The sequence below is a fragment of the Gouania willdenowi genome, chromosome 8 (genome assembly GCF_900634775.1).
Source record: "Gouania willdenowi chromosome 8, fGouWil2.1, whole genome shotgun sequence".
In the NCBI taxonomy this organism is placed as follows: Eukaryota; Metazoa; Chordata; class Actinopteri; order Blenniiformes; family Gobiesocidae; genus Gouania; species Gouania willdenowi.
The window spans coordinates 5506671-5531572 of NC_041051.1; the positions used below are offsets into that span (position 1 = coordinate 5506671).

The 24902-nt window shown below is 37.1% G+C and overlaps 3 protein-coding genes across 3 annotated transcripts in view; 2 read left to right on the plus strand and 1 right to left on the minus strand.

The window, feature by feature from the left end:
- Positions 1–3068, plus strand: part of LOC114467837 (testis-expressed protein 2-like) — a 34890-nt gene extending 31822 nt beyond the window's left edge. Inside the window, exons 10-12 of the mRNA XM_028454305.1 lie at positions 129–338; positions 1891–2011; positions 2094–3068. Of these exons, the coding sequence (XP_028310106.1) occupies positions 129–338; positions 1891–2011; positions 2094–2240 (478 nt within the window). The 3' untranslated portion in view covers positions 2241–3068. The remainder of the gene's footprint in view (positions 1–128; positions 339–1890; positions 2012–2093) is intronic.
- Positions 3069–4679: 1611 nt separating this feature from the next.
- LOC114467845 (60S ribosomal protein L3-like) lies at positions 4680–16537 on the minus strand. Its single transcript, XM_028454316.1, has 10 exons — positions 16396–16537; positions 13618–13810; positions 13302–13470; positions 13094–13229; positions 11604–11790; positions 7727–7887; positions 6913–7014; positions 5099–5194; positions 4908–5027; positions 4680–4826 (listed from the first exon to the last, which is right to left on the minus strand). The coding sequence occupies exons 1-10, from the start codon at positions 16396–16398 to the stop codon at positions 4767–4769; spliced, it is 1227 nt and encodes a 408-aa protein (XP_028310117.1). The 5' UTR covers positions 16399–16537; the 3' UTR covers positions 4680–4766.
- A 3107-nt stretch (positions 16538–19644) lies between these two features.
- ndufb10 (NADH:ubiquinone oxidoreductase subunit B10) lies at positions 19645–23958 on the plus strand. The gene is made up of 4 exons (XM_028454327.1): positions 19645–19893; positions 20960–21098; positions 22975–23114; positions 23815–23958. The coding sequence occupies exons 1-4, from the start codon at positions 19740–19742 to the stop codon at positions 23901–23903; spliced, it is 522 nt and encodes a 173-aa protein (XP_028310128.1). The 5' UTR covers positions 19645–19739; the 3' UTR covers positions 23904–23958.
- The last annotated feature ends 944 nt before the right edge of the window (positions 23959–24902 follow it).

The following is a 24902-nucleotide window of genomic DNA, read 5'->3' on the forward strand; positions in this document are numbered from 1 at the left end:
AGTGTCTCATCAAACATGGCGATCAGACAGTTTACCATGAGACAGTAGAAAAACATCGATCTTTCTGTATGTAACTGTTTATTAACAGTGTGTGTAATACAGGAGTTGTCTCCTTTAATCCTCTGCAGACACACAGGGGGCAGCGCAAGCAAGAAGTTCCTCAGATTTGTGGACAAGATTGCAAAGTCTAAATATTTCCAGAAGGCCACAGAGAATGAGTACATCAGGAAGAAGATCGCTGAGGTGTCCAACATGCCTCTGCTGCTCTGCGTTGAAGTGTTGGAGCTCTCTGGATGTCTGGTCATCAACATCCCTCCTCCCCCTACAGACAGGATTTGGTACAAGTATTTCTTTACTTTCTACCTCAGGGGTTACAAACATTTTAGTTCAGGGGCCAAATACGGAGCAGTTTGAGCTTAAGTGGGCCACAGATTTTAGGTGGGAAAAAGACCAAATTCACCATTAATGTGCCCTAGTTTGCACATCCATGTATAAATGTCATATAAATAATATCAAAATCATAAACTATGTGAGTATATCAGTTCCTGCATGATCTTTATTGTAATAGTTTGAGGCCTATTTGCCAGATTTTGGAAAAATGTAGAGTTCTATCAACAATTTCAGATTAAAAATAACTGCCATCATGTGATATAAGAACTGGAAAACTATAGCTCTGTAAATATTGTGGATTTTAATTTATTTTTGTATTTGAAAATGCAAACGTCAGTTTCCAGGTTGGAGATGTCAGGACATGATCAAAATCTATTCATGAGGCACTAAATACTGTTTGTTTCTACTTATTTACAAAGTTAGATTCATTAAAATGTGTGTTAACCCTCATTTATTCCATCATTATGCTCTATAGTTATTGTTGTTTTTTTATAGTATTATGAGCAAAATGTTGTAGCTGGACAAAAGGAGTACTTGGCAAGGTTGGGGTTGATTTTAATTGTAATTGCGTAACTGATAATTAATTACACTTATGGCGTACTTATAATTGTAATTTCCTAAATTTGTTGTTGTCATAATTGTAATTAAATTGTAATTTAGTTCATATAATTGACTTTGTAATTGTATTTGCCATGAAAATTCTGTAAAAAGATGTCAATTATAATTTAGCGCTAAACTGGGGAACCATGTTACAGTTCTATGTACAGTTTTACACATATGTAGTTAACAATTATTAAAATATGTTTCATATCAAGCTTTCCCACATTTTATTTCTTTAAAAAAATCGAGGTTTATACTGACACAAAAATGCTCAGACGCCCACACCAAAAATATTAAAGGTCCGGTATTATGCTTTTTTTCCACCCATCTCCATTTAAGAACTCCAACAACATAGTATTTGAGATGTTTTTGGAGTTTTAGCCCCCAGAGCAACTCTCAAAACGGGCTGATTTGCGGCCTACTTATGCATATTCATGAATAGGCGTGTCTATAGACTCTGACTCCACACACAACAGATCACTAGCGATTATCGTTTGCTATCCACACACTCTTGGTTTTCAGCCAAAAAGCTGCACATTACAGTAAAACACATGGATATTTAAGAGGCTATTGTGATTTTGAGTCAGAAAAGTGTGTGCGCGTTGCTGTAAAACCAGCAGCTCCTATTTTTTGCACAGAATCACAGCCAGACTTCTTTATTTTACAGCTGATTATTATAAGAGATGCTAATAGTAGGCTAACACAAGAGGAAGGATAACTTTTATTAGGTAATTGATGTCAGGCTCAGTAATTGTGATTAATTGTAATTGAACTTTAGTCATTAAGAACAGAATTGTAGGGCTTGAGTTTGACACCTGTCCTAAAAGTTTAATTAAACCTAATTTCCAGTCAGAAATGCTGCTTGGTGTACGTGTCTTAATCCAAACCTACTTGTCTCAGGTACAGTTTCCGTGTCCCTCCAAGGTTAGACCTCCATGTGCGCCCCATGTTAGGGGAGAGAGAGGTCACTTTCACTCATGTCACAGAGTGGATTGAAAAGAAGCTGCAGCATGAGTTTCAGGTGAGTCTGTCCCTGTCTACTTTATTACTCAGTGTCATTTTTAAACAGCTTTACTATTGTAACCTTTCCTCTATGTGCTCAGAAACTACTTGTTATGCCCAACATGGATGACCTTTATCTGCCACTAATGACATCGGCGCTAGACGTCCCAGCTCCATCCCACAGGTCCTCGTTGCACTCATCGTCCCAGCAATCCTCCATGGAGTCTCAGGACTGTCCGTCTGAATAACTCCACATTGGATGCTATTAGTGAGCTGATATACAGCTGTATGGAAAAGGAAATCAACTTTTAAAGGATGATTTTATTTACAAGTCAGTTTTCTTGTTCTGAGAGCTGATGATTCCCTTTATTATATAATAACATGAACGACTGAATCTTCAGACATTTTACGGTTGTTGTTTTTTTTAAATCAAACTATGAATTATTTAATATTGTATTTTATTGCCAGTCTTGTGGCCAAGAGGTAATACAAACTTAAGTGCCATTGACTTTTTGAACAATATTTATGGGTTTGTCTTGTCATTTCCATTCAATCTCCCACACATCAACATTTCCACTGAATTTTTTCCGAAGCGTGTCATATTGCACATTAAATAATAGCATATCATCGCCTATTACAGTTGTCTGTCTAGATGATAACAGACTTTAAGTTTGAACATTATTAAATATTTTGTTAACACTACTTGAAGTTTATACATAAGGATTACATTACACTGTCATTATTATGACATGACACCTGTCATTAGCATGAATAAAGTGTCATGAAGGCTGTCATTAAGGTCTTTTGTTAGTTACCCTAAATCGTAACCCTTAGTTACCCTAACCCAGGGCACACCAACCTTTCTCAAACTGTGAGCTACTTCATACACTGAATCATCCAAAGGGCTACCAGTGTTAAAAGCACTTCTTAAATAAAAAATGTTCACAGTTTCACTTTAGAGGCTAAGATCATAAAGGAAAACTAGCAATTTCAACATGAATTAAATTATGCAGTTTAATTTTCATTACATTCATTCATCATCTTCCTAATTTACTAGCCATTAACAACTTTTAACTACCGGTAATCGTATAACATGTAACATTTGTAAAATGTAACAATTATGTCATTTTTTCTAATGAAAATCCATTTAATTAATTAAATTAATATATTTTGATATTTTGAAAATATCATACTATATATAACATGCTACTGACCATACACTGACTATGAAGCACTTAAACACATTTGTCACGTTGTTTCAGTGAAAATAAACATTTAATTTAATACTAAAACTTTATCAAAGGCAGCAGTATTTAACTTTACTAAGTACTGACGACATCTGTATTTATCTTTTTGAGTTTGAGTTTAGATGGAGCTCATTGGTGACCAGAGCTCCTGAGGGTCCCTCACATGGTCCATGAGGGCTAACTGGTGCCCGTGGGCCTCATGTTGGTGGCCCCTGCCCTAACCCCTAATCTTAACCATAACCCTACCTATCCCCACTACATCCCTCCACCTAACCCAAAAAATACCAACATAGCTCCAAAGGTGTCATAATTTTAGCAAACAACACTTAAAGTATTTGAGGTTTATTTTCCCAAACTTGCCTGTTTTCCAGAATTTTAGCCTCTGAAAAGTCACTTTCACGACTCTTCTAGAGACAGGCTGTTTTGGGGCCTTCATGCATATGCATGAGTGGGCGTGTCTGTAGACTCCTCCCCACAGCTTTATCACCATAGCGATTTATTTTCAGCCAAAAATGGCACATTACAGTTAAACACATGGATATTTAAGAGGCTATTGTGAGTCAGACAAACGCTGCGTCAAGGTGTGTTTATCACAGCAACAGTCAGTCAGCTGTTTCAAACACTTACCAGAGTGTTAAGCTGCTAAGTCCCTTTCTTCTCCTCCTCATCTCTATTAACTACAGGAATGGTGCATTTAAGGTGATAATCACTTGTTTTGTCCAACTGCTGCGTCGCATTGGGTCACAAACACGTCAGATCAAATCAAAGGCGATACGAGGTGATTTAACGGATACTGAAAGTGGAACTGCTCCCAGGGTTCTACACTGTGGCTGCCCACTGCTCCTCAGGGAGGGGTTAAATGCAGAGAACACATTTTGTGTACTGAAGCTTTACATATATGACAATATCTTATAATATATATTCTATATTAAACCACAGTGATTGTTTTAGCTGTGAGGTAGTTTGAGAGGGAGGAGTTCACATTCTTATAGGGTAGGAGGAGCCAGGATTGTCAGGAGGAGGAGTTTCCATGTTGTGACGTCACAACGCGAGAAAAACTCAACTCGCCCGTTTGGTGCTGAATTGTTACAAAATATGGAATAACAAGGGAGAGAGGAAACAAAACTTTTTCAGTTTTGTCCCTCTGAATGAGGCTAAAGGAATGTATATCACTGTAGCAAAACCGTTATAGAGTACATTTTTCATAATACTGCTCCTATAATGACAGTGAAATGTCAGCCCTATGTATTAAACTTCAAGTGAAGTTTTACCAATATTTCCTATCCTAATCCTTCCATGACAATTTGAATAGTTATAATATAGTTATAGTTATAGTTATAAGATAATATATATATATATATATATATATATATATATATATATATACTGTGCATCACTCATTCCAGTCAGTAGGTATGGAAAATACATCTACATCTAAACTTAATATTGAATCCTTGATTTTATTTCAGTTTTCAATGAGTTTGTTTATTTCGTTAATTTGATTGTGTATGAATATGATTCATCATCTCAGGCCTCCTCTGACATGGGCTCAGGCTGGGCTTTGTGACAGTCTTTCTTCTGTGGTCCCTGCAAATGAACCACAAATCCAAGATTGCAGTAAATAAATAAATAAATTGTACAATGGTTCTCTCTCTCTCTCTCTCTCACCATGAAGGCTTTCTTCTCCTGGGCAGTTTGGAAGTGTCCGTGGCCAAACTTAGAAGTGGTGTCGATGAACTTAAGCTCAATGGTCTCCTTTGACTTGCGTGATGTGTGCGTGATTAAAGACTACATATGAAGAAGAAGTATGGACTCAGTTTTAGATAATAAAAATAAGTCATTATAACAAATAGTTTTACCTTTCTTAGAGTGAGGACTCTCTTCTTGGCTCCAACAACACATCCTTTCAGCATAACAAAGTCATTATTGACCTCACCGTAGTGAGGGAAGCCTCCCTGCAAACATCAAACCAGATAGAAGTCAATCACAGTGTACCAGGCTTTACCTGCATGGGTTCAAATGACTAGTAAACCAAAATATTGTGTTTCAATGGTTTGGTGATAGGTCTGTGGTTAGCACCAGAAAACAGTCAGATACCCCTCCCTCACTGTGGTAGAACAAGACACAACTGTATATTTTTTTTTTATGATGAATAAGAAGTGAGAAAATGATTCATGTGATCTCTCTGGAATTGATGGTAGGGTTGTTTATGAGCACTTTTTAGTGATATACCCAGGTGATAATTAAACAATTTATCGAAAACATACCGTCATTGTCAAATAAATATATTTCAAAACATTTTCTATGTCATGTCCCCCAGCACATATCTTTGTTTCTTCCTTTTTAAGTTTCTACATGACATGTTTACTGTATGCAAAGGAACCGTGGCAACGATTTATTACCAAAAATAAACGTGAGGGGTGAAAGTAACTAGTAACTTTTACTTTGAGTGCTATTTACAGTAATTGAGCTACTTTTTACTTGTACTTGAGTATTTTATATATGACTTACTTGTACTTGAGTAAAATATATCAGTACTCTTTACACCTCTGCCTGATACCAATGTCCCACATCAGTTTGAAGTTAAATTATTGTGGTTGGTTACCATAATTATTTATGAAATGTGCTTAACAATGATACAAATGTTTAAGAGGTGTTGGTTACTATATATTTTGAGTGAGGGTATGGAAAATTATTTTCTTTATTTCTGATTTTGAGGCCAAGTAATTAGGTAGGTTTAAAAAGAAAAGAGAAGTATTGAGCTGCAGATCACCTAACATGTTCATCATGTGCTATCTAATTATCATTCAGAATAGTAGCCTTTTGTTAAAAATTTAAAAAAATAAATCTAATTTTGTGTAGGATCTTGTATTAAAAAGGGGAGGCTCGAACTTAAAGAACAGGAGTCATAAAATCGATATTAACTTCAATGTATTAGCAATTTATTTTTGTTTTTTTACATTGTTAACCTAACGCCCATTGGGAGCTGGAGATTGGCACCAGCAGACCCCCGAAAACAGGAACAAGCAGGTCAGAAAATGGATGGATGGATAAATAACAAAAATAAACGGCAACTTTAGCAAGACACCGCTTTTAAAAAATGTATGTGGATTTTTTTATGCTACCTTTTACCAGATATACAGCAATATTTGTGAAATTTGCGATTTTTTTTGTAAAATATCATGTCAATGTTGAATCTAAATCTAGATGTTAAATGTTAAATCTGAATATAAATGTTAAATCTGAATATAAATGTTCAATCTAAATCTAAATGTTACATTTAGTCATAAATGTTAAATGTAAATGTTAAATGTAAATTTTAAATCTAAATGTTTCATCTAAATGATACATCTAAATGTTACATTTAATCATAAATGTTAAATCAAAATATAAATGTTAAATGTAAATGTTAAATCTAAATTTTAAATGCTAAATCTAAACAAAAGTAACAAAAAAAAAAATTAACATACGTTTTTGAAACATGGTTTGCAGCTAAATGTTTAGTTTAGCAGGTGCAACTTTAGAATCGGTGCCCCATAGATGGATGGATCTTGTTAACCATACAAACAATGTGCTTTTCATATTTTCTGATCAAATGTAAACACAAGCTGTATTCATAATTTTACAAATACAAATTTACCAGCCTGTGTGAGTGTTATAGTGTAAATATTACCAAGGGGGTGATGGATTTTTGGGTGGTATCGTAGTTTGTTGAGGCGTTGTTACGGATCACTTTTCCATCCTGGATGTGAATACCTTTACCAATACGATAGATCTTAGGAAACAAGGAGAAACATAATTGAACATCTACAGTATACTGGCACTTTGCTGAATCTGAATCATTTTGTGTATGTCTTGTATAAGCCTTCAGGACTAGAGTTAGAAGAGGCTTTAACTTCTGGTCTAGTTTCAAAACCCTCCATCTGCCATTATTAATGGGAAATTTAAAGTTCTCAAATTAAGTTAATAAAATTGTACAGAATATTGCAATTGGGCAACATGAAAAATTACTGGAAAGATAAAAACAGAACAGGTGCCAGAGAGTAAAATGTTCTTAGCACCAAAATGTGTCTTTCAAAAAGCTTTTTTTTAATAACTACCATCAAAATATATTGATCTGAAAATAAATTAAACAGATTTTAAAGTAATCAGAGGTGTAACTTGATGGTTACAAAAAAACAAATGACCCTATGAAGTCACGTTTCAGAGTGGCCTTTTATTGTGGCCACCCTGAGGCACACCTGTGCAATAATCATGTTGTCTAATCAGCATCTTGATATGCCACACCTGTGAGGTGGGATGAATTATCTCTACAAAGGAGAAGTGTTCGCTAACACACATCTAGACACATTTGTGAACAATATTTGAGAGAAATAGGTCTTTTGTGTTTATAGAAAATGTTTTAGATCTTTGAGTTCAGCTCATGAAAAATGGGAGAAAAAATAAAAGTATTTTTGTTCAGTGTTTATAAACAAGCAAAGCCAAACCTTCTTGTTGATCTCAGTGCGGTGACAGTAGCCCTTCTGACCCGCCCGAGCTATAGTGTAAGACACTCTGGAAGGATGCCACGCTCCAATACACGCCACCTTCCTTAGACCTTTGTGAGTCTTCCTGGGAAGTTTCTTTGTGTGCCAGCGGCTTGTCACACCTACACACCAAAGGGAAAGAAACCCTGTTTAAAGCTGCAGTATGTACATTTTTTTGTGTGTCATTTGGTCAAAAATCCATAATCATCTTTGAGCATATTGTAATCCAAAGTGTGGACAGTGAAAATCTTCTCCTTTTCCTGGGCCTGTAAATGAAGTTTATAAATCCAGGAGCGTGACGCTGGACTTTAACCAATCAGAGATCTTTCTACCAATAGCACAATCTCATGAGCTGTTTAAAGCGTTAATATTGGCTGATTGAGCTACTCGTCAAAAGTCTATGCTTGTTCATGATCAGGAAATAGGGACAGTGTGATACAGGGCTCGAGACTCCAACCAAAGTGGTTGCATATGCGAGTTTTTTTTCACTGTGTGCGAGTGAAAATGTAATCTGGTCGCATCTGTGCGAGTGCACAGGGTGACCTTATTTTGAAAATCCAAAAGAAGGAAAATGGAGAGTTACACACTAAGGCGACCAGACATGCGTAGCAACAGAGCACATGGGGGGCGCGCTTAAAGGACGTGGGGTGGGGGGCGGGTAAGAACTCGCAGAGCGCGCCGAGCAGCGTAATAGAGCGTACACGCACAGCATCGAGGGTCCAGAACTGATGGACTATGATGCCATGTTGACTCAGCAGCAGCAGATTCCACCGTCGATCGGGAGCTCTCTCCCGTCATGTCTGCCCGTGTAGACATCCTTCTACACCTTGTAGTAAACCCACTTTGTCCGTTAGATGAAGAACCACAGGAGAAAAGTTGCTCTCAACTCAGCTGCGTGTCGCACACTGTTTTATTACATTCACACCCTGGGAACCAGTACAGAAAACCCGGAAGACAATAGCACATGCGTTCAAGACCGTTTATGCAGTGACAGACATCGCACTTTAACATGCCAGACCAGATGTTCAGCATTCCTGTCAAGTTTTGGATTTGAAAATAAGGGAATAAGGCCCATTACCAGCCGTCCCACCCTCCCAACCCAGCTCCAGTATCCTTTATATTTTAAGACAGGTGTACAATAAATCTGAAATACCCACTTGTCAACCATTTACTAAATACAATTATGTGATTAGAATCTGGTAGGTCGACCTTTATTAACATTAAAATGCTGTGTACATTCCTACTAGGGCTGGGCAATATGAACCAAAACTCATATCTCAATATATTTTCTCAAAATGGTGATATATGATATAAATCTAGATAATTTTATTAAATAAAGTCTGACCAGAAAGACAATTCTGGGTTAAATTTGCTGATGCAAAATGCTACACAGGTACATTTATTAACAAACAGCTGATCAATATGTGTCACTCATTAATCATTTAACTGAGCTTTACATGTTGTTCTGAGAAGTAAAAGCAGCGACTCCTAAAACTAGTATTTTGATACATAACTAGCTATAATATATATGTGTATATATATGAATTATTAAAGTTTTCTATATTGCCAAAATAGAAAACTCGATACATCTTGAATCTCGATATATCACCCAGCCCTAATTCCTAAATAATAAAACATGTGTATATGAAGCACATGTTTATTTAATATAATTACAGTTCATATACAAGTCAACACATTGTATATTTACTGTTAATTTAACATTGTTTGTCTTTAAGTTAGACATTTACATTATATTTTCATTACATATTTAATTTCTCATGCTCACTCATGTGGTTCTCTGGTATTCACTAATGACTTATTAGACACATTTATTACAGATTCTTTAACACTTTTTAAAGTGTATATTTGTGGGGCTTGTGATTGGCTGATTTTTCATGGTGACTTACGTGGTTCCTTCTGCTGTGGTAGATGTTAAAATATTAGTTATTAATATAACATAACGTGTAACTGTGTCACATCCTGCTGCTCTTTATGAAGATAAACTCTACGTCACATTTTACAACGTATTTACACCAGTTCTTTGTTTTTTTTCACCAAAACGTCTTCATCATCTCTGTTCTGAGTTGTTTCTGGGTTTGTTGCTGATGTCAGCACTAATCTCGCGAGAACTGTCACTCAGGCCATTTCAGGTGGAAGTTCTCGCGAGGCTAGTGACAGCGTTCAGTTCAGTAAGGCATCTTTTAATTATTATTACATTAAAATATGGGAAATTTACGGGAAAATACTAATACAGGAAGATGGCGGGAAAGAGGGGTAAAATACGGGAGTTTCTCGGCCAAAACGGGATACTTGACAGGTATGATTCAGCTGTGGTTCTTCCAGGGGAAGAGGGTTAGGAGACCCCATTATTACAGCTGGACCCTCTGAATTTAATTCCATGTGGTGAAGCAATGCAGATGCTAAGTTGGTTATGTTACTGTTAAGTTAATTCAAGTACAGCCTTTCTGCGAAATAAAAAAACAGAATACATGTAACGTGTTGTTATGCTTTGCTGTTATTTAAAAAAAATTTGTTACATCTTCTTTTAAAATTATATAAAATAAATTACCTGTTATTTCAGCCACTGCTTGTTGCAGAAAAACTTAATATTGTCACTAAGACATTAAAACAATTTGCAAATACATCTCGAGTCACTGTCAATCTTTACTTCATACAAAACTACGGTACACCAGGCTAAGTCAACTGTTCACCAGCATGCATGTAAGCCACCCCCACAAAAAAAAAAAAAGATGCAACCAAATTCTGTGCTGACCAGTGCCACCACTGGAAAAGTTTGAGTAGAGCCCTGTGATAGCAGAGCAATGTAAAGCAAGAGGAAAAAGGAAGACCATGGTTGAGAAGTAACAGAATAAAGGCACACGCGGGCTATGCGTGATCAACTTTTAGTCCGTGTGCAGTCTGCCTTATATACCGAGTCCAAGAGAGAGAGAACAGATGGGATAAATAGCTTGTAAATCTAAGAGAAACATTATCTAAGGTGGAACCTGTGTTTCCATTACAGATTTTTGCAAAATAAATGTGATTTTTCTAAATGCCGACAATTGTGCTTTGAACTTGTTTCCACTTCCACTTCGCCGTAGGAAAACAGACACTCCAAACCTTCTTATAACACTCTGCATACCTTTGTTGTTTCACGTCTAATGTGGCAGTAATAATTTAAGTATAATGCTTAAAAATGTCCCGGTTTCCTCTTGTGTTCACATGTACCATGTCATGTGTACTTGGGGAGAAATGGTCACGTGACCACATCCTGTGATGTGTATTTGCAGTAAAAGTGTTTCCATAGCGCTTTTGCGACACATTTCAATATTGAAACGTTTGAAATTCCTCCTCATGAAAGCGTAAAAACTTTTCAGAGATATTTGAGTGTTTTTTTCAAATTTAGGTGTTTCCATTACCGTCTTTTATTGCGCTATTTAGATTTTGAGCATTTCCAAGGATCATGGAAACACATCTTTTTGCAGTGTGGATGTGGAGTGTGTCTGCCCAGATCAGCTGGGCTCGGCTGCAGCTGCTTGTGTGTGAGGAGCAGCTGTGGCTGTGAGCCTCTTACTGTCCTCACAACAGAGAGTTATACATGTTTTCATGTCTCTCTCTGTGTCTAATAATACAAAATAAAGTCCCTACATTTGTTACTAGTCTCTATGGAGAAAACAGTCGCAAAGAGCTTTACAGTTCACACGAGCACGCAAGAGTTCAGAAAAAGGCCGGTGATGTTTGCTCAGAATGGGAGAGCATCTCACGATTCTACAAACTGCAACTTTAATCTATTATCTTTTTTGATGATCCACTTTTTCCCTTTAGCCGAGTCGTCTACCTTTGAAACCATGACCTTTGGTGACACCAATGACATCAACCATCTCATCCTGGAAGAAGACAGCAGATACAGGCACGGCCTGCTCCAGATGCTCTTTGGCCCAGTCCACCTTGTCTGAGATGCTGCCACCATTTAGCTGCACCTCTACAACATGAGCCTTCTTCTGCTTTATAGGCAGGAGACACATCTGGAAACACAATTCAATGTCAATGTAATGCAAAGGTGTAAAGTTGTCAAATTGGAGTATGGTGGAACCGTTCTTGACCTCCTTGGAGGCCCGTGCACTTCCTTCCTATAGTGCTCAGCCCAAGGGGAGACTTATTTTATTTCACCTGGGAGGGCCTGGACTGGGACCCCTGGCCTGGCCCAATCTTTTAGAGGAGTGGTTCTCAACTGGTCTCACCCTGGGACTTACATTCTGCCATGGTCATTAATTCGCGACCTATTTTTTTTTAGAATTCAACCAACCAAATTTCGTTTTTTTTTAAAATAGCTGCTGAAAACACACTCATATATAATCTTTTTCTAAAACTTAAATTTATATATTTTCCTGTGAAATATCCATTTCACAGCATGCCTGTCAAAAGAAAAGTTTCTTTCAAAATAAAAGACATTCCAACATGAGAGACATTAAGTATTTATTATTTTTGGCCAGCTGTCCACGACCCACTCAGTACAGGTCCATGACCCCCTTTTGGGTTCTGACCCATCAGTTGAAAATTGCTGTTTTAGAGTCCAATATGTCTAAAAAAAAAAACACATTGACAGTTAAAAACCAAACAGAAAATAAAATAAAAACCAAAATAAATTGGAATTCACCCCAAACATACATTTCTAAATATTTTTAAATAGCAGGGTTTTAACCTTTTAAACACTATACAAACTGCCGTAGGCTGACCAGATGTAGACGCGTTTCGCGCATGCGTTGAAAGGATCAGGCCCGTGAAAGGATTGGACACTGACACCTACTATCCATTGTGTTTGTCAGCTGAGCCCAAGGTGTAAAGTTGTCAAATGTATTATGTGGAACAATGTTTTATATTTTGCTGCCATCTGTCGTTCAGTTCTCGGTCTTGGTTTTTGGCCAATGGTTGTCACTCTGTTTAAAACAGTCCAAGTCCCAGCGGACAAATTAGAAAGAGCAGTTACTTTTACTGTACTATTTTCATCGTTTCCATATGTACAGTGTATGTTGAATTTTATTCTTCCTTTGAACAGCTCATTAAAGCCAAAACTCTGTTAGGATCTTTTCCACTGCACCAAAAATACCGCAGCAGTTATTAAGCTAAATACCCTGGCCAGTGAAAAGGTTTCCTCTTGGCTAATGTTAAGCAAAGACCTGGTTGAGCCAGGCTCTGACCTGAGAATTATTTTTAAACAGTAATCTGAAACTCTCCTGCAGTGACCCAGAAGTGTGAACTCCACATCTCAGAGTTATTGAAGGCTAGAGGTTTGTACGGGGGAGAAACAAGTACCGGTAGGTAGCCTACCTGGGAGTGCACAATCACCCTGATGGCTGAACAGTATTTCTTCATTATTTGGAAATCCTTGTCCAGCTGTTTTTTTCCTGTCTCGTTTTGCCATCTCTTGCTGTATTTGGTGAAGGCCTTCTTCTTGCTCTTGTACCTGAACCACATGAAAATACTCGTTATAGTCTCTGTTGTGTAGTTACTTACATTATCAATTTGAGAAACACACCAGTTTTTGTAAAATCTGCGTTTGCACTCATCGCTTAGATGCTCAGCAAAGATCGTTTTGAGGGATCGTAATCCGCGACTGGTTTTAATGTATCCCACAATCCCAACTACAATGACTGGAGGAGTTTCAATGACAGTAACCGGTTCTACTTCTTCTCGCTTTGATTGCTCTGAGGGATGGAATATATAAACATTATTAAACAAGTGAATGCTATTAGAAAATGTAAGGTTTTATTGTCAATACTGATCTGTTTTATTGAATAATATAGATTTCATCCTGAACAAAAAGGTACGTCCTGTTATATAAAGCTACATACTGAGTCCTGTGCGGTGCATCTCCCTCAGGATGTGAGTCATGCCAGCCTTGTATCCCAGGAAACCCGTGAGGTGGACGGGCAGGCTGGGGTCATCTTTGGGCCAGGTGCGGACCTTCCCTCTGTGCTTCTTACTGCGTTTTCGGGGCAGGAAGCCCATGTGCCCGTGGCGAGGTGCGTGAAACTTGCGATGAGACTTTAAAAGACATGGACCATGAATCCACAGCAGTAGATTACAGGATGACTAAATATTCAGTCAGTTACCGGCAGACACAAAAGAACAACATCCAAAAAGCCCATTTCATTTTTTAATTTTATTTTGGCAGTCTTCAGATAAAACAGAAAACAAAACAAACACTCAATTCCTTAAAGGTCCAGTATTATGCTATTTTTTCACCCATCTCCATTTGTTCTAAGAACCCCAACAACATAGTATAGGTTTATTTTTCCAAACTCGCCTCTTTTCCACAGTTTTAGTATCTAAAAAGTCACTTTCAGACCGCTTCTAAAGACAGGCTGTTTTGAGACCTTCATGCATATACATGAGTGGGCGGGTATGTAGATGCTGACTCCACACATGGCGATTTTCTTTTGCTATCACAACCTGCACATTACAGTGGAACACATGGCTATTTAAGCAGCTATTATGATTGTGAGTCTGACAAACACTGCTTCAGGGTGTGTGTCCTTACCTACAGAAATAGTCCATTTAAAGTGATAATCGTTTGTTTTGTCCAACCGCTGCGTCGCATTGGGTCACAAACACTTCAGATCACGTCAAAGGCGATACGAGACGGTATAACAGATACTAAAAATGGAACTGATTTTGAGCGCTCACACTGCGCTTCGAATTATCAATATACTGGATTATCTTTGTACTGGATTATTTATGTACTGGATAATGTACATACTGAACATAAATATAATATCTGTGGATAAAGGGCAGTGGTGGCCTAGTGGTTAAGGGAGCGGGCGTGTAATCGAAGGGTCACTGGTTTGAATCTCCATGGGACATCACTGTGGGATGTTGAGCAAGGAGCTCATATTTTTATATAGGGTAGGAGGAGCCAGGATTGTCAGTAGGAGGAATTTTCGCCTTATGACTAAGGGGTTAAAAATACAACTGGCCTGTTTGGAGCTGACTTTTTACAAAATATGGAATAACAAGGGAGGGAGGAAACAGAACTTTTCAACTTTGGACTTCTGAAGGAGGCTAAAGGAATGTATATCACTGTAGCAGAACCATTATAAAGTGAATTTTTCACAATACTGTCCCTTTAACTAATTAGCCAAAAGGGTGTAGGTTGAAGCAAAAGCGTATACAGATACAGATAATATCACAAACAAATAATAACTAATATTACCATTTTTACAACACACATTCAATATATATTCTACACAAAGTTTTACATATACAGCAGTTTATACATGCACATCAAACATACATACATACATACATACATACATACAGTACATACAGTACATACATACATACATACATACAGTACATACATACATACATACAGTACATACATACATACATACATACATACATACATACATACATACATACAGTACATACATACATACATACATACATACATACATACATACATACACACATACACAAGCATGTACTTGACATGCACATAATATTGATAACATACTTTAATATTTACAACACAAATTTAATCAATGACATTTTATTTATTTGTTTATTTTTACATACTTTGGGCTTCCAGCTCATAAAATCCATGAAAACAGGATTTCAAAAAATTAGAATGCTGTGAAGAAATCACCATTTACTTTTCGGGTGAGGAATAGAACCCAAGCTGCTTGAGGTCCAGTGTAAAATATCCACAGTCAGTCATGATTTGGGGTGCAATGTTCTGTTCTGTTCCTCCAAACCCTTGGACCTTGATTCCAGAATGAAAGACACACTTTACTTTCATCTGAAAAGAGGACCATGGACCACTGGCCAACAGTCCAGTCCTTCTTCTCTTTTTTTCTGCTAAAACTGAAAAGTAAATGGTGATTTATTCACAGTATTCTATTTTTTTTTTTTTTTTAAAGGATTTTTTGGGCTCTAGTGGCCTTTATATGACAGTTGCTTGACAGGAAGGGGAGAGCAGGGAATGACACGCAGCAAAGGGTCCCAAGCTGGGAATCGAACCTGGGACCGGCTGCAGGTGAGGAACTACAGCCTCCATTTATGGGGCGGGCGCGCAACCCACTGAGCTAAACACCACCCCCTATTTTTTTAATTCCTGTTTTCATGGGTTTTATGAGCTGGAAGCCCAAATTATGTAAAAATAAACAAATAAATACTTGAAATTGTTTAAATTGTGGGCCCTGAATCTATAATCTATGAAAGTTTACCTTTTTGAATGGATTCATGAAAATTAAACAACTTTTACATGATATTCAAATTTTTTTGGAAAGGGTCTGTATATCTTCCCTCTCTTTATAGGTTCAGACTCTTTGCTGTGATGATAAAGACAAAACATGACCCTAACCCTGGAACAAGCACTAATGGAAAATCACAATGTCAAACTCAAAGATTTTGGAGCTTTAGTTTTTAGAAATTAAAGGTGGTAGTCACTATAACCCAAGTGGCCTCATCAATTGCAGCTATTTTTATTCTATGCTCAAGAAAGTTATAACATGTAAAGCTTAACATAGACAGATATCTAAGTCATTTAGTTAAAGACACAACAACAGATGAAACATTTTACATTGGTATCTCAGAAAAAGCAGAAGACAACCCATAACAGGACTGACCATGTTTGCAGTGTGTTCCCAAGAAGTGTGGAGAGAAAAAGGAACCAAAGCTGGTGCTAGGCTTATACATAAGTTGATACACAGAGGCTCTAATTTAGTGTTTGGCCCAGTCTATGAAACGTTCTCGCTTTCACGCAAGGCTGTCTCTGCCAAATCTCCCAGAAGGCCAAAGGAGGAGGGAAGAGGGGGAAGACAGAAGACAGAGGTGTAGTAGGATCAGCAAACAGGAAGTATTTCACCAAGAAAGGAGAGAGGAAATATAAGTTGGCTTTTTATTATGTGTCCATGATTTGTCCAGGAAAAGCCATCGCTAACCTCTGTCTTAGCGCTCCATTAGGGTTTCCAGGCTCATAGTGTTGCATACAGACACCAAATGAAGAGCAACTACATCATTTAGCATTTGTTATTCTGGTGAACTACTTCAAAAACCAACTACAGTATAATATGTACTTAAAGAGTAACTAAACACCTGCTTTCTTCTGACATGCCACTAGGAGCGAAATTCAAAAAATGCCTTGATTGTGGGCAGGGCTCCTGGAGTAGTTAAGTTATTAGCGTCTGCTAAATTAAAATGTAGAATTGTAGTTTTTATTGCAACTACAAAAGGTTTATTGGTAGTTTTGGCATTTTTGATGTAGATGTACTAGTTTCCAGAGAAGTAAAGAATACTGATATGTATCCTCCGCAAGTAGAAGTAGTTGCTTGATTGAAATTGTACTGAAGTACTAGTACAAGTAAGTTATACATAAAATACTCAAGTACAAGTAAAAAGTGTCTCAATTAAAAAGTAATCAAAGTAAAAGTTACTAGTTACTTTCACCCCTCACGTTTATTTTTGGTGAGAAATCCTGCCACATACAGTAAACATCTCATGTATAAACTTTAAAAGGAAGAGACCAAATCTTGCACAATAGGGGCATCTGTATAAAATAAAAGGTTTGTCAAAATGTACAATTCTCTTTTTTTTTAAATAAAATAAAATAACACCAATGAATTACAATTAAAATATAAAAAATTATCAGGCTCTATAAATACAGCTACATTTATGAACTCATGAAAGTGACTGGGTGTTGATCGGAAAAGAACATATGGATTATAGAGGGTTTTCGCGGTGCGTCATCAACCGCGTCATCAACCCGGAAGTCGCCATTTTGGAGATAAGGAGCCGGTTTACAAACAGCACACAAATGAGAAAATCACGAATTTTGAGAGGAAATGCTGAACTATTGCCGTGTTTTTGGCTGTGATAATTGGTCAGAACGTGAAAAACGTGGAGTTTTACAGACTGCCAAAAGTTATAACAGATCAGGGAAGAACAATGTGTTTTATAGTCAGTAGTTCCACATAAGGACAGCAGTGACATGAGACTAGCTCACTGTTGTTGCACCAGTGGTTATTGATGTATATGCAAACACCGCCGCCCTCATCTCCCGTCTTGTATTTAAATCCAGCTTCAGGTAGTCCAGTTTGTTCTCCAGGGAGCGGACATTAGAACGCAGGAGGGAAGGAGTTTTCTGAGGATTAGCTTTTAGCTTGGTTGCTAGCCCCGCTCGGCATCCCCGCTCCTGATTCTGATCACAGCGCTTACGTCTCCTCTGCTGGCGGACACCGCTGGTACAAAACTCCACTGCGTCACAGGCCGCTGGATGTAGCCGGCGTAGCAATCCGAGGCTCAAGGTCCAGAGTAGTCGCATCTAATGGGCTATAACTGTTGGATTTACCTTAATCTAGGATTGCCTGGCGGTCGTATACTATTTTAGAGTAACTGTTCATTGTGAAATTATTAGAACTGACTGAGTTATCTGCCAAATCCGTTGCTAACGCGAGCCTCTGCAGTTGCAGCTGAGCTCCAAACTTCTATAAGATTTAAGGTATTCTGTTGTGTATGGGCTTAGTGAAATCCAAGTAGATGACGACATCAGGATACATAATAGTCAATCAATCAATCAATCAATCAATCAATCAATCTTTTATTTGTATAGCGCCAAATCATAACCAATGGTATCTCAAGGCACTTTACAGTAGAGCAGTCTTAAGGACGGACTCTTCATTTTATGGATACACACATATGCATATATACGTATATACACATACATATGTATCCCACACCCAACATGAATTCATCATGGCGGCAAGGAAAACCTTCTGTTAAGCAGCAGGAACCTTGTGTGGATCCCATTCCTATGATGAACAGCCATCCACGTTATGCTGTGTTGGGTGTGTGCAGAGGAAAGGATGGAGACAGAGTTGTTGAGACTCTGTAACTCCACACTAAGGATCCCACGGACCTGCAAGACAAAAGCCAGAAGGAGTACAGGAGCAAACACACAAGGGAAGAAGCAGATAGTCCAGATTTTTGCCTCGTCGATCCTGGTTTAACTTTGCTAGCCGCAAAGGCCTTCTTTCCTCTGATAACTTGTAAGATTGTACTCCCTGATTTGTTATGATTTTTGGCAATCTATAAAATTCCAAATGTGTCTCATTGTTTGACCGATTGGTACAGCCAAAACCACAGCAATTGTTCACCAATTTTAGAGACACCCAGCTGTGAATGTCAGTCCAAAAACATTTGTCCTTACACAACTAAAAAATAAATGTTCAATAGTTTCTTTGGAGGATGAATAAAAAGTGCATGGTTCAGGGTCAAAATGGAATGTTTTATGTACAAAAAAGTTATATGCCAGAAATAATCTTAGTGTTTCTTTGACTTTTGGGGCAATTAGGTATATATTAGGTATAATTTTAAAAAAAAGGTTTGTGTTTAAATGAGTTTACTAGGTCATGTCTAATATTTGTATTAAAATTACAAAACATTTGTTTATTGAAAGCTTGGGTAACAATTTTGTTGTTGCACTTTTTATCAACAAGATTAACTTGATCAATAGTTAAAGTAGGCAATGGCATTGAGATAGCAGATGCAAGCATAGTGTTCTGTACTTGTACTCTGAGTACTATTTAATTGAGCTACTTTTTACTTGTACTTATTACTTAAATCAGTACTTTTACACCTCTGGTAGAATTATAGTTGCAGTTTTTATTCAATTTAGTAGTTTCAGTCATTATTTGCAGCCGCAATAATATAAAAAGTTGCATTTTATTCGTAGTTTTTTTATTTATTTATATTTAGTAGATGTTAGATGTACTAGTTTGTGCAGTAGTTTATTTAGTACTCGTTGTTATATTTCCAGTTCTGCACACTCCGGCCTAGTGGGGGCGGTAATGAGCCTTTACGCAGGCTGAGAAGCAGAAACCAAGTGAAGGAGAGTTGTTTCTGCGCATGCGCAGCTGCTAAAGGAGACCTGTCGAGGTCGTTTCTACAATCCTGGTCAAAACAAGACATAAAGATGCCTGTAGAGTCAGACTACAAAAAAGAAGCGTACCCGGAGCCTCCGAGGCAGACTCCAGTTGTAGTAAAACAATCCGCCCTGCCTAACCCAGCCGTTATTCTGTCTAAGGTTTTCTACTACACCGTGGATGTGCCCGTCACTGCATTCAGAGGTAACACAGCTACATGCTAACATGGCTAACAGAGAACACGACAACAAACCAGGACATAAACTGATCAAACTGGAATGTTCGTCATATTATGATCATTGTATAATAAACAACAATAAATGTGTTGCTGTACACCGTGTGTGATGTTGGTGACCGTTCATCTTAATGGAGGTCATGGTTTATTTATTCTCAAGTGAGCCAGATTACTAACAATTTATCAAACATGTTTGGATTTTCCTAAAACGAGTATTTTAATACAAAATAAGCTATAAAATACGTATGTCAGAGATATGGAAACATTGTAAAGAAGGGCACTGTTTGAATGTATTGTGTAAATGATATTAAATACTTGTGTATATATATATGTACTGTGTGATTGTATAAATAAAAACAATATATATATATATGATATTGTCATTTCCTGTATTTTCAGAATAGAAAACTAAATTGCCAGCCCTAGTCATGATTTATTTATTCTCAAAGAAGCCAGATTGCAAAAATCCTACACGTTTTGATTTTCTATTTAAAAAGTTATGCAAAACTTTCTATTTAACTTTCTCAAACACCTGGAAGCCAATAATGAAGTGTATTACTTTATTAAACAATATCACATAAGAGGAAGTGCTGTTCTGCTAAAATATCAGCACAACAGCATTGATTTGGTCGTAAATAATGACTTTTATACAGCAGTTCTACATGCGCATTTTGTTAATAATGTAGTAATATCAGTTATAAGTGACAAGAGATTATGATTAGTTTGTTTATTTAATCAATAAAAATAGTTCCACAAGTGGAGACCACACAGGGTAGCCCAACATGTAACGGTATTTAGATCAGCTGTACAATGTAGTGATATGATCTATGCTGTTGTTGCTTTATATCAGAACTCTTGGAATGTCTGTCATCCAATCAAATCTCTTGGTCATAACTAACTGTTGTATAATGTCATATAAAATCCTTCTGAAGGTCAGATTAGAATCTCAGACAGGATTTGGTCCACAGGCTTTGAGTGTGACATCTGTATCATATGTGTTATGATTATGAATGAAATGTATTTTCCCAAACACAGATGTTATCGACAGCTTCCGGTCCAAAAACAAGCTGGTGTACTACCACCAGAAGTTCCGGCGTGTTCCTGACCTGACTGAGTGCCTGGAAGGAGACTACCTCTGCTACTACGAAGCAGAGATGCAGTGGAAGAGAGACTTGTGAGTAAAATCACTTTACCTTCAATTTACCAATAACTGGGAAATATATTGAGTTTTGTCAACCAAAATGTTATTTATTTTTTGTACAAAAAAACTAAATATTATTCTTTAAACATAAATAAAATCTTACAAACACTAAAATCAAGTATGTTCACTTTTGCACAAAACAAAACACTTCTTGCACGTCTTTTTTTTTTGTAACAATCGAAATCTTAATCTAATTTCGATTAATTGAACAGACCTAATATTGCCTTTAACAATATATTTTTATTTTATAGCTTATTTTGTATTAAAACACTTGTTTTGGGAGTTGCTGCTTTTGCTTTTTCTCAGAACAGCATGAAAAGCTCAGTTAGATGGATTTTTGAGTGCGTCCTAACCCAGACCTTCATCTAAACAAGCCACACTACAGAACTCACTCACACGTACTGTCCCTTATAGGACAACAAGCTAAAAATGGCACATATTGTGCAATTATTTGTTAATAAATGTCCCTGCACGGCATTTTGTATCAGCAAATTTAACTCAGAACTGTCTTTCTATTAAGATTATACCAAGTCAAAAATATTGATCATTGGGGCGGAGAAAAGGATTGCAGCCAGCCGCTGGGAGGTGTGTGCGTGCAGTCTCCTGTAGGCGCCTCACTCGCCCCTCCTGCGGGGGTACGGAGGGCCAGAGAGGGCGTTGAAACATGATTCGTTCGCTTCATTCTGTTCAGTCCCCGTCGCAGATGACGTGTGACGACTTGGATAGATCTGATTCAGAAAAAATAAATGATCCAAAGTAGCTTCCTATTTACTTTTGAGTTAATTTATCACGAGTCTGAGTGTTGAGAGCCCCGCCACATTCCTCAGATATGACTGGCAGCCTTCCCAAAACAGTTGCCACCGTAATCCTGACTTTATAGGTTATAAAGCTGCCAGCTCCAATCAGCAGCATATTTGCTATCATAATTCCAATCATGTAGATGTCTTCCACGTCCTCAACAGAAAGGATGGACAGACACGCGACCCTGCACTTATCCCTGGAGTCCATCGTATATCTGGCAGCAAACGTTCCGCTAGGACAGGTGGGCTCACCTCTGCCCGTTTTTTTGTAGAAAAAATGTCGTTGATTGCATCGAGAGACCAGCTGATCAATTCCGTAATATTGGTTTTTGGATAGAGATGAAGAGAGAGGCTCCTATTAGATTCACAAGACAAAACAAGCAGCAGCAAGAACAAATAAGGGCAGGAATGGAGTAGAGAGAAAGTCACCGCCTTCCTTGAGAGCAAGAAGAAGAAAAAAACATATCGTATGTTAAGGTTTTTTTTTATTCAAACAACCTTTAAAAATTTCCTGAAAAAAATATTTTCATCACTGTATTTTAAAAAAAAAAAAGAAGATTGCGTATCGTATATCGCCATTTTGAAACAGACAGCACGTGTGAGTGAGTTCTGTAGTGTGTCTTGTTTAGGGGAATGTCTGGGTTAGGACACTCTGAAATCCTTTTAACTGCTTTTTATGCTGTTCTGAAAGTAATGAAAGCATTCAATCCTAAAACAAGTATTTGAATACAAAATAAGCTATAAAATAAAAACATATTGTTATAGGCAATATTGTAATTTTCTATATCACCAAAAAAGAAAACTCGATATATCTTGAATTTCAATATATCACCCAGCTCTACCTACTAAACATGGTTAGATTTTAGTGTAGTTTTTGAGCCATAAGGGCCGGGGTTGTTGGTTCAATTCTCGTTACCCCAACAGTGACCTATTTGGAGTAAAAAAAAAAGGGAAAAGGGTGTTTTTTGTGCCTGAACTGTTTAAATCCTGGTATTGTATCTCCTCTTTAGAGATGAGTTGAGTCTCACTCTGTGTCTCTGCTTTCACAGTAAAGTTGATCAGGAGATAGTGAAGGTGATGAAGGAGCGTATGGGGGCCTGTTCTCAGAGGGAGGGCCAGAGCTACGTGCAGAACTGTGCCAAGGAAATCCAGCAGTTCAACGAGGTGTCCAAGAATTATCAGCTGCGTTGTGAGTACTTTCATGGTTTGGAGGACATAGAAAATTGTACGTTCTTTGTCTTTTCAGTACCTAGACCACGTTATCAACATGTATGTCAGCATTTAGATCTGAGCATTAACACGGGGGAAAAAGCTTTTGTCTTTTTTTATTTTTTGTCTTTGTGGTTTTATTGTTTTGTCCGTTTTTAGTCATTTTGTGTGTTTTTGTTGTAATTTTGTGTATTTCTCTTTGACTTTTTGCATTTATGTTGTCGATTTGTGTTTTTGCGGTCACTTTCTTTATTTTCCTGTCATTCAGTGTTGACATTTTGTGTGTCTTTGTAGCTGTCCTGTAATGTGTTGTTGTTTTGGTGCGTTTTGTGTTGTCATTTTGTGTTTTAAAAGTATTGTTGTGTATTATGTGGGGCTTTATATTCCTTGCAACTTCTTGAAATACCATTTTTGGGGATTGGTTTTGGGGGGCCGCACAAAATTAGACCTAGGGCCACATGTGGCCGCCAGTTGCCTATGTCTGACCTAGACTAATATTATAGGTTTTACGTGATCATGTAATAACCCCCACACAAATATTTAAAAAAAACAATCCCAGAAAATATATAATTGTATTATTTTGGCCAATCATAGCATTTTATTTTCATTATTTTAAGATCTATGTGAACAAATGGTGTATTGTCCCAGTAATTTACCAAATGTGTTGACTTGTTTTATAGATGGAGATCTGGGTGCACTTGGCAATGGGAGGAAATGTCTAATGAAGCAGAAGGCGCGTATGATGTCAGCACAGCCACATACGGTCTAACACCTGATCTCATCCATATGTATACAGTGTAAAATAAAAGATTGTTGTAACTGTGCAGACTCATTTACTCTGTAATAACAACTAAGGCTTTTTTGGAGGGGTGACATTCAAATTTTGCACATAAACATTTACATTTTAAGACACAAGTCCAGTTTTACATTAGTTGGGGTGTACAGTGTCATGAATCTGACCATACGATACAATTAACAATTTGTGTGTCATGATGTGATATATCCTGATACTAAATACCATATTCATTGTGGTGTTAATTACATATTTCACCTTTACAAGTACAAAATGGAATGAAATACAATTCATTTAACATTTTTTGAACTTGTGAGGACAGGTAAATGCTAAGTGTAAAAGAACAAATATCAGAAACAAGTAGTACGGTAAACTGTCAAATCACATCTTTCAAAACCGATTTTAAGTTCTTTTATTTTTTTTAAAGTAACACATCTATAAAAGTACCCAGTATGTTTTATGAGAATAAAGTGTAACTAATTAACTTCCAGCTAAAACACATTGAGTGACTCAGGTAGGGCAACAAGGGCTGTTGGTGCGTTCACTGACACCTAGTGACCAGGTGTTTATGTGCTATGCATAAGTTGGCACAATTCAATGTCTTTTCATTAAAAAAACGTAAATAAAAATAATTGATTTGGACATTTTTGGGTCAATACAATGATCATGTGGTGAAATATTACAAATTATCACCTAATTTTTAATTTTTTTTCCAACCTAATAAACTGCTTTATTCAAGTCTTAAAAATATTGCCTTTGATACAGATCACATGTAAAACCAAGTGAAAATATATGGTATTTATATTCAGCGTAACACAAAGCATGCAATATGATTAAATAATTTACACTATCACTTAAAATGTTTGGCATTCTGCATGTGAAACCTCAAAAATGCACTGGATTATACAAACTGAACTTTTCTTTTTAAATAAAGTTACTTCAATTTCTCTGTAAACACACCAAAGTGGTGTTCCA